The sequence below is a fragment of the Macrotis lagotis genome, chromosome X (genome assembly GCF_037893015.1).
Source record: "Macrotis lagotis isolate mMagLag1 chromosome X, bilby.v1.9.chrom.fasta, whole genome shotgun sequence".
NCBI lineage: Eukaryota > Metazoa > Chordata > Mammalia > Peramelemorphia > Peramelidae > Macrotis > Macrotis lagotis.
The window spans coordinates 9148374-9163826 of record NC_133666.1 but is presented as its reverse complement, the minus strand read 5'-3'; the positions used below and the strand labels follow the sequence as shown (position 1 = coordinate 9163826).

General features: G+C 38.0%; 1 protein-coding gene across 6 annotated transcripts in view; it reads right to left on the bottom strand.

The window, feature by feature from the left end:
* LOC141500673 (uncharacterized) overlaps nucleotides 1–15453 on the bottom strand; it is a 216332-nt gene that overhangs the window by 176818 nt on the left and 24061 nt on the right. The window contains exon 1 of one of the 6 annotated variants that reach the window (XM_074204068.1): nucleotides 4395–7632. The exons of 2 other annotated variants lie outside the window; for them this stretch is intronic. In XM_074204068.1, the coding sequence (XP_074060169.1) occupies nucleotides 4395–4514 (120 nt within the window). In that variant the 5' untranslated portion in view covers nucleotides 4515–7632. Of the gene's footprint in view, nucleotides 1–4394; nucleotides 7633–15453 lie in introns of those variants that run through there. 3 more of the 6 variants (XM_074204064.1, XM_074204060.1, XM_074204062.1) reach the window with 3 other exon arrangements.

The following is a 15453-nucleotide window of genomic DNA, read 5'->3' as shown; positions in this document are numbered from 1 at the left end:
ATATCAATGTATTTATATCAACAGATATGGCCACACCCTCCTCCAAAGCTTTATCATGGTATGTCACCAACCCAGGGTTCCCAAAGTTCCAATCCCAACTCCAACTCTTTTGAAATTGTGACCTTGGTCAAATCCCGGCTTCTAATATTCCTTCCAATCAACATTATCCTGGATCTATTTTGAAGTTCTACTATAGAATGTAAGCTCTCTGAGAGCAGGAGACTATTTCATTTTGTCTATCCCTCTAGAGTAGGGGTTCTTAACCTTTTTTCATGTCATGGATCCTCCCTTTGGCCGTCTGGTGAACTCTATGGACCTATTTTCAGAATGCTTTTAAATTCATAAAATAAAACACAAAGAATCATAAAAGAAACCAAAGATTAGTGAAAATAAAGATATATAATATTCCTATCCAAGTTCGTAACCCCTCCCTGAAGTTTATTTATAGATTCCCTAAGAAAACCCCTGATTAAAAACTCCAGCCCTAGTATCTAGTCCATTATAGGCTTTGACATAGTACATGTTTAATATATGCTGGTAATCAGGGGTGGCTAGGTGGCACAGTGGATAGAGCACCGGTCCTGGAGTCAGAAGTCCCTGAGTTCAAACCCGGTCTCAAACACTTAATAATTACCTATAGAGTACTGGGATGGGTGTTCAAATCTGACTCCAGATACTACCTATGTATCTGCTGTGTGATCTCAGGCAAAATCACTACTCCTTTCAGCCTCAGTTTCTTCATCTGTGAAATAAGGAAAATGAACTCAGTGGTTTCTTCCATCTTTGGAATCTTTGATTCCATGCAGTGAATTATCGGGGGACAATGAGTTAATCTTCATGGATTTGCTAATGGCAATTATAGTCCATGCATATTTTAAGTAGCACCTTTGATGCCTGAATTCCCTAAAGGAGACCAATGGGGAAATTTCAGGCACCCTGGACAGAAAGGGGTTTTTTTGGTAGGTTTTTTGGTGCCAAGACTAAGGAAGCAGTGACCCAATAGAATCTAGCCCTTACTAAAATAACTCCAAAGCTTTTGTCTCCCTGCAGCAGTTCCACATGTTTGTGTCTGTCATATCTTAGCTCCCTGATGAGCCCTAGTCAATTGAAGGGTGATAACCATTTGACTTTTTTTTGTCTTTCTATCACCAGGGTCCTTGTACACAAGAGGCTTTCCAGAAATGTCTGAGTGGTTTGGTATATGCAACCATAGGAGGAGGATTGTCAAAAAACAAAGCAGGTTCCGAGAGAGGGAGGGAGAGAGAAGCTGAAGTCTTCTGATAATGGCTCCTTAACATCCTTTGGCCATCATTTAGATTTCTTCTCCTGTTCTTTTCATCAATGAAATATTTTAAATTTCTACTTACCTAAGGAAAAGGTCAGTCCTCTCCAGAGGCTTTTAAAAATAGTATTCTGCATCACAGAACAATCAAAACTCAGTGTTGAGAAATTATGGCGCAAACTTGACTCTCAAGAAGAAATATGAGAAAATAGCTCCCTCTTCTGTTTTGTAGAGAGCATAGCAAACAGGTATAAAATTGCATTTTGAACACTATTGCTGATTTATTTATTTCTTCTTTTTTTTAAATTCTTTATTATAAAGGCCAGCTCTTTGAGAAGGGAGATGAGGAAGAGGACGGGTACAGGAAGAAATATAATCAATGTAAAATTTGTAAAAAGTTAAAAATTATTTTTTTAAGAATAGCATTAGACAAATATAACATAGGGACATCAGATCATCTAGCCTATCCTGCTTGAGGGGTAAGGCGATGGACCAAATAACTTGGTCCTTTCCTTTAGTTGAAAGAGCCAGTGCTATTTAGCCTGAAAAAGAGAATACTAGAGGCAAACATGGTATCTGTCTTTAGGCTGCTGAAAAGCTAGTAGATAGAAGAGGGAATAGCCTTGTCCTTTTGGTCCCAGCAGACAACAGGAGATAGCTACAAAGGGGTAAATGTAGGCTTGATGTGGAGGTGGGGATACCAACCAATGAGATTTGTTTAAGAGTGGAACAGGCTGCCTGGGAGGGTGGTGGCTTCCCCCTAACTGGAGGTCTTCTTCACCAGAAGCTGAATTACCAACCATCAAGTATGCTGTGTCAGAAATCCTCTTCATGTTGGAGCAGATAGGTTGCTAAGGACCCCTCCACTTCTCAGAGGTTGCAATCTTGTGATTCTGAACCTGCCAACCTATACTAACCAGATCAAATAAGTTACCTTAGTAAACTCCTTTCCTAAACAAATAAGGCAGACAAGTATCTCATATTCATACCCAAAGAAAAACCAAGTTGTATTGATTCTACCTCCACAATGGCTCAGTTGAATGTAAGTTTCTTGGGGGGAGGGGAGAAACACCCAGGAAGGCACAAAATAGTATAATGAACAAAAGGCAGAAGACCTGGACTCAAAAGTGACCTGGATAAGTCACTTAACAGCTTAGGAAGTGTAACAGGCCATGGTAGAAGGAATTTCCTCAAATGAGAATTCCTACTACTAATAAAATCCCCGGTCTAGTCCCTATCCCTCAACACTTAAAATCCCCGGTCTAGTCCCTATTCCTCAGCACTAAAATCCCAGCTCTAGTCCCCATTCCTTGGGACTAAAAGCCCAGGTCTACTCCCTGCACTAAAATACAAGTCTAGTCCCTATTTTACAGTACTAAAATCTCAGGTCTAGTCCCTTCACTAAAGTCCCAGATCTATCCCTATTCTGCAGCACTAAAATCCCAGGTCTTGTCCCTTTTCCTCAGCACTAAAATTCCAAGTCTAGTCATTATTCCTCTGTACTAAAATCCCAGGTCTCATCCCTCCTCCTCTGCACTAAAATCCCAGGTCTAGTACCTATTCCTCTCTTTTCCCAGCACCTTTAATCCAGCAAGGTTCAATGGTCACATCTGTTTTGTCCCCTTCTTGTCCATCACACAGAATTATTACCCTCATCCAGGCCTGCATTGCCGCTCTCCTAGACAATTACAGTAGCTTTCTAATTTCTTTTCTTATTGCCTCCAAGTCATCTTCCAGGAAACTGCCAGAATAACATTCCTAAACTACTTCCCAAAGAAGTAGAGAAGTTAAGTGGGAAGGGAATACAGAGGCTCTGAGGATGTCAAGAGGTCAGAGGTCAGGATTGCAGGCTCAATGATATAGAAGGGACCTCAGAAGTTAGTTTTTTCAATCCTCTCATTTCATAGAGGCCTAGAAAGATAAATGACTTGCCCAAGACCAAATGGGTCATAAATATTAGACCTCATATTTGAATCCAGATCCTCTGACTCCTCATCTGATATTCTCCATTATAACCTACTTCGCAATTACTCTATCTTCCGTGGTTCCTTAGGAGAAACACAAACATTTCAGCCAGCTTCAACATTTTGACCCTCACCTAATATTCCTGTGTTTTCATATAACTGAACTCATAGGCTCTCCATTTCAAACTGACCTACTAGATGACATTCTACCTCCAGTCTTCTGGACTTTGCATAAGCTGTTGCCCTTGCCAGGAATACCAATACTGCTCCCTTTCCTTACTTCTTCCTCATACTAATTTCCCCACTTGGAAAATGGGGGTGATATTGTACCTACCTTAAAAAGTTGTTAAAATGATTGTTGAGGGGCGGCTAGGTGGCGTAGTGGATAAAGCACCGGCCCTGGAGTCAGGAGTACCTGGGTTCAAACCCGGTTTTAGACGCTTAATAATTACCTAGTTGTGTGGCCTTGGGCAAGCCACTTAACCCCGTTTGCCTTACAAAAAACCTAAAAAAAACCTAAAATGATTGTTGAAAACTATCCTTGGGGCAGCTATGCACCAGCCCTGGATTCCGGAGTACCTGAGTTCAAATCCGGCCTCAGACACTTCATAATGACCTAGCTGTGTGGCCTTGGGCAAGCCACAACCCCACTGCCTTGCAATATCTAAAAAAACCAGAAAATTATCCTTGCATGTTGTTGAAAAAACAAATAACTTATAAAAGTTAACAGACTTAACCAAGGTAATACATGTCAAACATTGTGTAGATCTTAAGAGAGCTTGCCATCAAAATGTTAGCTATCATCATCATCTTTTCATCATTATTATTAGAATCCTTTGTTTTCTTCGAAGTTTTCTATTCAAGAGCTTTCTCTTCCTCCCTTCAGCCCTGACTGAAGAGGTCTTTCTAGCTTCAGAAATTCGTCAGTATCATTTTGTATACAGCTTCAGAAGCCATCTGACATAATGGAGCCTCTGACACAGGCTGTATGACCCTGGGCAAGGCACTTGACCTCTCAATGTCCCACACTCCATGATGCACAGAAGTTGAATCTCTACCTCAGAGGGAATACCCTCATTCCTCTAACCATGAAATCTCAAGTCTGGTCCCTAGACCCATACTTTCTGTTTACTTCACTATATACATACTATGGTTTTTCTCTCCACTTCTACTCCAAAGAGGATATCCACTCCTTGAGGGCAGGACCCCTGAATGTCTATCTTGTATTCCCCAGCACCTAGTACATAAGAAATGTTTGTTGACAACATTATAAATTGTACAACCAACTCTGAAAGATCCAAGAACCCAGCTCAACAAAATGACCCACCACAATGCCCGAGGACCCACAGTGAAGCATTTTTTCTCCCCATCCTGGTTTAAGAGGACAGCTTTTTTGGACATGCTCAATGCAGGGATTTATTTATCTTGAATCTACTGTTTGTCATAAGAATTTTTCCCTTTTTTTCCAATGGCAGAGGAGTGGGAGGGAGAAAATTGATTTTTGTTTATTGAAAGAATAAAATTTAATTTTAAAAGGCAAGCAAACAGAAAGGAGATGCTTGTCAAACTGAAATTAGGATTAAGCAAGTGATGATGGAGAAACCTTTTCTGTATCTCTCCCCTGGTGAGATTTGAGGGCAGCTTTTTAACTCATCACCATTCATTCCAATATGCTTTCTGACTTACAGAAGAGTTCAGTTCAGTGGTCTGCTATCAAAGTAGAAACTTGAGAAGGGAAAGGAGCATGTGGTATCCTCAGTCCCATTCAGGAGGTTATCTTCTAGCAACTCCTGTGAGATCCGCTTCACTGAGATCCCATTTATGTAAAGGAATGCGGAGGCTACACATTGCTGGAATAGTTAAATGAGGCACTTTTTCAGCAGGTCTGAAGGAGCAACATGAAGTATTTAGTGAGTTTCCTGTTCAAATTACTGAAAAAACTGCTTAGGATCAGAGAAGGGGACCAAACAAGTGTTCCTGAGATAAAGTATGGAACTGTTATATTAATGATAGTTATTTAACCTAAATAAGCAGGCACATGATTTTATTAAAACTGCAATTTTCCCAGCAAGCCAAACTAGGCTAAAGAACTTGGCATGGTTCCTATGGCCAGAAATGAGATAGAGGGTCCAAGGTTCTCCCCCTCCCTAATGATTTCAGCCAACAACTGCCACATGTTTTAGAAGCACTGAAACCCCAAAATGCATTAACAAAATGTAAAGGTTTACAAGCCCTCCTGGCTGGCATGTGTTAAGTTTGGAGTGCTCTCGACAGGCAAACTACTAAATATGCAGCCATTTCTCTCTGTATTTTTGAACACATGTACATGACTTTAAAAAAAACAGACTTTTAAACATGAATGATTTCAGAAATGAGATTTCTCTCCAAGTAAATCATGTGAAATAGATAGTGCTAATACTCAAATCTGATACCTTCAAGAGGCAAGAAGGAGAACAGAAATGCTGCTCACTTCATCAGTTCTGGAATTTAAACTGCATTTACTTTTTAGTTAAAAAAAAAAGGAAAAGAGAAGGCTTGGAATCAATCACATAACATCCAATTTATAGGAATAAAACGGTGCCTCATCCATAGGCTCTGTGCCTTATAGCTTCTCCATCCCCACTTTGCAGATGAGACAACTGAGGCAAGGCTGGGACAGATTAAGCAGCTAGTGCTCAAGGTCATCCATAATAAGGTCATTGTGCCATGAATTCAGACCCAGCTCATCTGCAAAATTACAATGGCCTCCCAAGTGACAATAGCCCCAAAGAAGAGACAGGTGAACTGATGCCTTCCCCTACTCCTCTACACAGGGATGGGTCTGGAGATGGTTAGTTTTCCTGAACTGATTTTCTTTTTTCTTTTTTGTCTCCTTTTTAAAAATCTCATCCAAGGGCAGCTCTCAGTAACAAGGGATTGAAGAGGAGGTGAAAGAGGGGGAACAAATTAGGAAATATTGATAATAAAAACAAAACCTATAAAATGTATTATGAAAAATAAAGTATAGTTTTAAAAAATAAGTCTGAATGAGTGCAAAGAGGCATTTGCTCCTAAGTGAAAACTTAAACACATTAAAATCATGTTAAAAAGGGGAGGATCCTCAGTTTTTAGATTGGATCTCTAAGACTGATAACCAATAGAAGAAATTGGCTATTACTAAGTATTCTAAAGAGAGTAAGTCAAGTTAATCTGTCTAAAGAGACAACTTCCAATTTTCAAATCAATGAGTGTTTTTGTACTTAATGCATATTTGTTGAATAGTGGGAAAGGGGGAAGAGAATAAATATTTATATTCCACCTGTACTCAGTGCCTTTTACAAATATTATCTCAAGGACTTCCGGCCAAGATGGCGGAGAGAAGATAGGCACAGTTCTAAAGTCTCCTGATCTTTCCCCATCTATCATATGAAACAAACCTCTTAAAAGAAATCCAACCCTGAAAACCCAGAAAGAAAAGCCAGGAGAAAGAACATCTACCTCAGGATTTGTCTCCAGCAGCAGCATTGGCCGAATTCCAGCGGGTTGAGTCTGGGCTCAGAGGGAGGATCAGCCCCGGATCAACCAGATTAAAAGCTGAATTGGAGCCGGGAGTCTGAGGGCCTGAGAACCGGACCTGCTGGATCACTGGTGGGGCTAGATGGCAGGGGCTTGAGTCAACTAAGGAGCAGAGGCACTGGTGTTAGTGCTGTCCCTCTGGAGCTTGCTGACAGGGCTGGGGGGAGAGTTCTGGGGCAGGAGAGCTGCGGACACCATCCCTAAGCTCCTCTGGTCTGAGGAACTCAAGAGTCCCATTACAGCTCAGACCTCTTCCGGGAACAAACAATTGCAAACTACTTCTGCCTCAGGCCCAGGTGTGTGAGCAGAAGAACCAGCCCAGCTGACAAATGACCTCAGGCCAGGGTAAAGAGCACCATTGATGAAGGCAAAAGAATTCAATAGCTCCAACTCCTCCCTTCAAGCAAAGGGAGAAGGCCTCAACCAAGGTCACACACACTCCAGAGAAAGCACCCAACACCTCCTACTGGCCAGCCAGAGAAACTGCACTCAGTGAGTAAAGTCTTTAGTGATCCCAAGCCCCTGTGAACCAGCCCCTCCCCAAATCAAGGTCTTAGCAAAATGAAGAAGGGTCAGCGGAAAGGTGGATCCATAGAAAAATTCTTGGAAGGGAAAGACCCTAACTCAGAAAGACCTCGAAACTCTGAGGAGAATACGATCTGGTCTTCAGCACAGAAAGACTTCCTTGAAGAAATAAGGAAGGAGCTTAAAAATTGGGGAGAGACAATTAATACCTTCCAACAAGAAAACAAATCCTTACAAAGTACAACTGGAAAAATACAAAATGAGAAAAATTCTCTCAGATCCTCAATTGGGCAAATGCAAAAAGAAAATAATTCTCTCAAAACCTCAACTGGTCAAATGGAAAGCTCTTTCAAAAGTAGAATTGAGAAAAAAAAAGAAAAAATATTATAAAAAAGAAGAAAAAAAGTAGAATTGACCAATTGGAAAAGGAGCTGCAAAAGGTTAATGAAGAAAATTCCTCCCCCCAAAAAAAGAATGGAGTCTACAGAAACTAATGACTCCATGAGACAGCAAGAGTCAGTTAAACAAAATCAAAAAACAGAAAAAAATAGAAGAAAATGTAAAATACCTCATCAAAAAACCCACTGACCTCAAGAATAGATCGAGGAGGAGCAACCTGAAAATTATAGGACTTCCTGAAAACATTGAAGAGAAAAAAAAGCCTGGACTTAATATTACAAGATCTAGTGATGGAAAACTGCCCTGATATCATGGAATTGGAGGTCAAAGTAGTTATTGAAAGAATACATACGTCCCCTCCAGAAAAAGATCCTAAAATGAAAACACCAAGGAATGTTGTGGCCAAATTCCAGAACTATCAGATAAAAGAGAAAATCCTACAAGCAGACAGAAAGAAACAATTTAAATATCAAGGAGCCACAGTAAGGATCACATAGGACCTGGCTGCATCAATATTAAGGGATCGAAGGGCCTGGAACGAGATATTTCAAAGATAAAGGGAGCTTGGAATGCAGCCAAGAATCTACTTTCCCAAAAAGCTGAGCCTTCTCTTCCAGGGAAAATGATGGACATTTAACGAAATGGAAGAATTCCAAAAATTCCTGATGAAAAGACCAGAGCTAAATAGAAAATTTGGACATCAAACAGGAGGTTCAAGAGACACATCAAAAGGTATAAAACAAAGGGGGGGGGGGGGTAAAAGGAAAAAAAAAAACTGCTATCCAGTAAGTTGAAACTGGCTATATCCCAGCATGGGGAAAAAGATTCTCATAAATCTTGAAAATTGTAACTCTAACAGAGAGAATATACCTAACCAGAAATGATGGGACATTCATACTCTATCCATGAGACTGCTATCTAAAGAGATATAACTGGGAAGATATAATTTGGGAGAAAGACTCTAATAACTCTCAAGAATTTTAACTCTATTCAATAGAATATACTAAACTAGAAGTGACAGACACTCAGAAGTTTCTATGACTTAGATAGAATGATCTTAAAAACACTACCTCCTTAAAAAGGGGGACAGGAAAGAGACAGGAGGAGGGAGGGGATTAAATGGGGTAAATTTCATTACACTAAGAGGTACAAAAAAACCTATGGTAATAGAGGGGAAGAAAGGAGCAGATGAGAAACACCTGAATCTTCTTCTCACTAGACTTGGCTTAAAGTCAACCTACACATACTCAGTTAACTTATAAAATATCTAACCTTTCAAGTATTAAAGGGGGAAAAGGGGAAAAGGGGAGGGGGGACAGAGAAAGGGAAGGGGAGTGGGGGAAAAAGGGGAAATAACAAAAGGAAGGTAAGGGAAGAAAGGGGAAAGAAAAGGGAGGGGTAACACTGAAGGGGACAATTTTCAGAAACAAAATACTGGGGAATACGGATGGGGGAAGGGGGAAAATACAAACAGAGGGAAGATAGCACAGAGGGCAATAAAGAATTAGTAATCATAACTTTGAATGTGAATAGGATGAACTCTCCCTTAAAATGTAAGCAAATAGCAGAGTGGATTAAAAACCTGAATCCTACAATATGCTGCTTACAAGAAAGTCATTTGAAGCAGAAAGATACATATAGAGTAAAGGTAAAAGGTTGGGGCAAAATATATTTTGCTTAAGCTGAAGTAAAAAAAAGTAGATGTAGCAATCCTTATTTCAGACATAGCAGCAGCAAAAATAGAGAGCATTAAAAGTGATAAGGAAGGGGGGCAGCTAGGTGGCATAGTGGATAAAGCACCGGCCCTGGAGTCAGGAGTACTTCGGTTCAAATCCTGTCTCAGACACTTAATAATTACCAAGCTGTGTAGCAGTGTGGCCTTGGGAAAGCCACTTATCAAAAAAAACTTAAAAAAAGAGAGATAAGGAAGGAAACTTTACCCTCTTAAAAGGTACCATAGACAATAAAGTCATTTAAATACTGAATATGTATGCACCCAGTGGGATAGCATCTAAATTCTTAGAGGAGAAGCTGAAAGAACTACAGGAAGACATAGACAGCAAAACTCTACTAGTGGGAGACCTCAACCTCCTGCTATCAGATCTAGATAAATCGAATCATAAAATAAACAAGAAGTTAAGGAAGTAAATAGATTGTTAGAAAAATCAGATATGGTAGACTTATGGAGGAAACTGAATGCAGATAGAAAGGAATATACCTTTTTCTCTGCAGTACGTGGAACTTATACAAAAATTGGCCATATATTAGGACATAAAATCCTAATGATCAACTACAGAAAGGCAGAAATAGTGAATACATCTTTTTCAGATCACAATGCAATAAAAGTCATATGCAATATTGGGCCAAGGAGATATAGACCCAGAACCAATTGGAAACTGAATAACCTCATTTTGAAAAATGAGTGGACCAAAAAACAAACTATAGAAAGAATTAACCATTTTATCCTAGATAATGATAATAATGAAACAACATATCAAAACCTATGGGATACATTCAAAGAAACTCTCAGGGGATATATTATAGCTCTAAATGCTTATATGAATAAACTGGACAAAGAGGAAATCAATGAACTAAACATGCAACTAAAAAAATTAGAGAAAAAACAAATCAAAAATCTCCAATTAAATACCAAGTTAGAAATTCTAATAATTAAAGGAGAAATTAATAAAATCGAAAGCAAAACACTACTGAATTAATAAAACCAAAAGTTGGTATTATGAAAAAAACCAATAAAATTGATAAACCTCTGGTCAGTTTGACTAAAAAAAAGAAAACCAAACTGCTAGTATCATAAATGAAAAAGGTGAACTCACCACCAATGAGGAGGAAATTAAAGTAATAATTTGAAATTATTTTGCCCAACTCTATGCTAATAAATTTGATAATCTAAGTGAAATGGATGGATATTTACAAAAATATAAGTTGTCCAGGTTAAATGAAGATGAGATTAAATACCTAAACAACCCTATCTCAGAAAAAGAAATTCAAGAAGCCATTATTGAACTCCCTAAGAAAAAATCTCCAGGGCTTGATGGATTCACAATTGAATTCTACCAAACATTTAAGGAACAATTGGTTCCAATTCTATATAAACTCTTTGGAAAAACAGGGAAAGATGGAACTCTGCCTAACTCTTTCTATGAAACCAATATGGTGCTGCTACCTAAACGAGGAAGAGTTAAAACAGAGAAAGAAAATTATAGACCTATTTCCCTGATGAACATAGATGCAAAGGGAGGCTAGGTGGCGTAGTGGATAAAGCACCGGCCTTGGAGTCAGGAGTACCTAGGTTCAAATCCGGTCTCTCTCAGACACTTAATAATTACCTAGCTGTGTGGCCTTGGGCAAGCCATTTAACCCCATTTGCCTTGCAAAAAAAAACCCTAAAAAAATATAGATGCAAAAATCTTAAATAAAATCTTAGCAAAACAATTACAACAAGTTATCACTAGGATAAAACATTATGATCAAGTAGGATTTATTTTATTCCAGGAATGCAGAGTTGGTTCACTATTAGGAAAACTGTTAGTATACTCAATTATATCAACAACAAACCTATCAGAAATCATATGATCATATCAACAGATGCTGAAAAAGCTTTTGACAAAATACAGCATCCATTCCTATTAAAAACACTAGAGAGTGTGGGAATAAATGGACTGTTCCTTAAAATAATTAGCAGTATCTATCTGAAACCATCAACAAGCATTTTATTCAATGGGGAGAGGCTAGAGGCATTCTCAATAAAATCAGGGTTGAAACAAGGGTTCCCATTATCACCACTACTATTCAATATTGTATTAGAAAAGTTAGCATCAGCAATTAGGGAAGAAAAAGAAATTGAAGGAATTAGAATTGGGAAGGAAGAGACAAAACTCTCACTCTTTGCAGCTGACATGATGGTCTACCTAGAGAATGCCAAGAAATCATCCAAAAAACCACTGGAAACAATTAGCAATTTTAGCAAGTTGCAGGTTATAAAATAAACCCTCATAAATCCTCAACTTTATATATATATATATATATATATATATATAGATAGATAGATATAGATATAGATATATAGATATAGATATAGCAGGAAGAGCTAGAAAGAGAAATCCCATTTAAAGTATCCTCAGACAATATAAAATACTTGGGAGTCTATTTGCCAAGACAGATTCAGAATCTTTTTGAATACAATTATAAAACACTTCTCACACAAATTAAATCAGATTTAAATAACTGTGCAAATATCAACTGCTTGTGGATAGGTAGAGCTAATATAATAAAAATGACAATTCTACCAAAACTAAACTATCTGTTTATTGCCCTATCAATAAAAATTCCAAAAAATTATTTTAATGAGTTAGAAAAAAATTGTAAGTAAATTCATATGGAGAAATAAGAAGTCAAGAATCGCCAGGAGCTTAATGATAAAAAGTACAAAAGAAGGTGGCTTAGCCCTGCCTGATATAAAATTATATTATAAAGCATCAGTCATCAAAACTGTTTGGTATTGGCTAAGAAATAGAGTGGTGGACCAGTGGAATAGACTAGGTGTAAAAGCAGGAGATGATTATAGTAATCTGCTGTTTGATAAACCCAAAGAGTCCAGCCATTGTGATAAAAACTCCCTCTTTGATAAAAACTGCTGGGATAATTGGAAGTTAGTATGGAAGAAACTTAGATTAGACCAACACCTAACACCCTTTACCAAGATAAGATCCAAATGGTTACAGGACTTAAGACATAAAAAAACAATACTATAAGCAAATTAGAAGACCAATGACTAGTCTACCTGTCGGATCTATGGAAAGGGGAACAGTTTATGACTAAGGAAGAGTTGGAGAACATCACCAAAAACCAATTAGATGATTTCGATTACATTAAATTAAAAAGCTTTTGCACAGATAAAACCACTGTAACCAAGATCAAAAGAAATGTAGTAAATTGGGAAACAATCTTTACAACTAATGATTCTGACAAAGGACTCATTTCTAAAATATACAGAGAACCAAGTCATATTTTTAAAACAAAAGGCCATTCCCTAACTGACAAATGGTCAAAGGATATGCAAAGGCAATTTACAGATGAAGAGATCAAAGCAATGCAAAGCCATATGAAAAAATGCTCTAAATTATTAATTATTAGAGAAATGAAAATTAAAGCTTCTCTGAGGTACCACCTCACACCTCTCAGATTGGCCAATATGCCCAGAAAGGATCATGATCATTGTTGGAAGGGTTGTGGGAAATCTGGGACACTATTTACACTGTTGGTGGAGCTGTGAACTCATCCAACCCTTCTGGAGAGCTATTTGGAATTATGCCCAAAGGGCAACAAAAATGTGCATACTCTTTGACCCAGCAATACCACTACTGGGTATATATCCTGAAGAGATGATGAAAAAGGGTAAAAACATTACTTGTACAAAAATATTTGTAGCAGCCCTGTTTGTAGTGGCAAAGAATTGGAAATCAAGTAAATTTCCTTCAGTTGGGGAATGGCTTAGCAAACTGTGTTATATGTATGTCATGGAACACTATTTTTCTATTAGAAACCAGGAAGGATGGGAATTCAGGGAAGCCTGGAGGGATTTGCATGAGCTGATGCTGAGTGGGATGAGCAGAACCAGAAAAACACTGTCCACCCTAACAGCAACATGGGAGTGATGATCAACCTTGAAGGACTCACTCATTCCATCAGTGCAACAATCGGGAGCAATTTTGAGCTGTCTGCAAAGGAGAATGCCATCTGTATCCAGATAAGGAGCTGTGGAGTTTGAACAAAGTTCAAGGACTATTTCCTTTAATTTAGAAAAAAACAGGTATCTTATTGTCTGATCTTGTTACCTCTTAGACTTCTTGTCTCTTCTTTAAGCATATGATTTCTCTCTCATCACACCCAATTTGGATCAAGGTACAACATGGAAACAAAGTAAAGACTAGCAGATTGCTTTCTGTGGGGGTGGGGTGGGGGAGGGAAATAAGATGGGGGGGAATTGTAAAACTCAAATAAGATCTTTAATAAAAATAAATTTTAAAAAAAGAATGCATTCAATTTTAACTATTGGCTGGCTACTTCAATATCTTGTTTATTTTGGGGGGTGGGGTTTGCAAGGCAATGGGGTTGGGTGGCTTGCCTAAGGCCACATGACTAGGTAGTTGTTGAGACTGAGAAAGGATTTGGGCTTGGGTGCTCCTGACTCCAGGGCCAGTGCACCACCTAGCCACCCCTACTTCAAAATTTTAATGAATATATATGAGGTTCCTGAAAAAATTCTAATTGATTCTAAAATTTATTTTTTGACTGGTCTTAAATGGTACATTCAAAAAATAATATAAATATATGTAGTAATATGTGTGTACATGTGTATTTGAACATCAAAGGGACATTTTCATATCTCTCTACTGGCTTGGAGAGGTGGGAAAATGTTTCTATATTCTGAGATTTGGTATTGGCCAGGGTATCCAACAATCTCATTTTGATAAATTTGAAACCTTTATACAAAAGAGTTGTTTCTGTGTCTTTGAGCCTGTGACTGTGTGTGTGTGTGTGTGTGTGTAATTCAGATCTGAAATAGTTACCTGAGTTAAATGTTGCTCCTTTTAGTTGGGTTTTGAATTTAATTGCTTGAAAGGGTCTAATTTTAAGTAATTAATGAAGTTGGGATCTGAGTCTATCCCCTTATACCATTTGAAAGTTTGTAAGTGGCAAAGTTTGTGAAATGATTTCAGCTGTGAGCTGTTTTGTCAACCTAATATTGATTGGAGACTTTATTCAACTTAGGTTAATTGAGACTTTAAGGTTTAGTAAATGTAGACTTCCTGCCCTCAAGGGGCTATGAAAAGAGGGCAGGAAGGTCTTTGAAAGGAAAAGGTCACCATCTTGTGTTTAAAAAAAGAAACTATCTGAGAGCTAAATGAGAATAATTTAGTCACCTTTGAAAGTTTTGTAACAAGTCTTAAGAATTTACATATGTGGTCGGCTGGGTGGCTCAGTGGATGGAGCATTGGCCCTGGAGTCCAGAGTGCCTGAGTTCAAATAGGACCTCAGACTCTTAGTGATTGCCTGGCTGTGTGGCCTCGGGCAAGCCACTTGACCCCATTGCCTTGCAAAATATCAAAAGAAAAAAAAGGAATACATAATTGGGATAAATTGTATGTCAAGGAATTTGGGAATACTGAATCATATATATTTACTGATTTCTTTGGGAAAGAGAAATATTGTACTTAATTTTTAAATCTGATTTGTTTTGATGTTAAATTGATAGTCATTGTCCACAGTCTCACCAGGTCTTTTGTTGGTAAAGAAAGCTTGAAATCTTTGTCTCTTATCTATCTTCACATGTTTATGGAAGGGAAATATGCATATGTATTTATCAGTTATATAATATTCTTTTGCAACTTCAAAGAAATTATATTAATGTTTCTCTTGTGAACAAGCTAAATGCTGTAATGCTAAAGTTGGAATTAACATGTGATTTCTCTGAAGGAGTGGTAAGGGAAATATAAACTATGACCCCCTTCTGGGATAAATCCTTAAATTCATGCATAACTCATGGTGTTAATTGACTTGAATGCCTGGTTGTTTTTACTATTGTTTTATTACATTGGAATCAATATGTTAGAAATTTAAGGTTACCTAAGATGTTCTAATGATTTTTTAAGCATTCTGAAAGTCATAATTTACATTTTTGAAGATGGCTAGTAGTTAAAAGTTTAT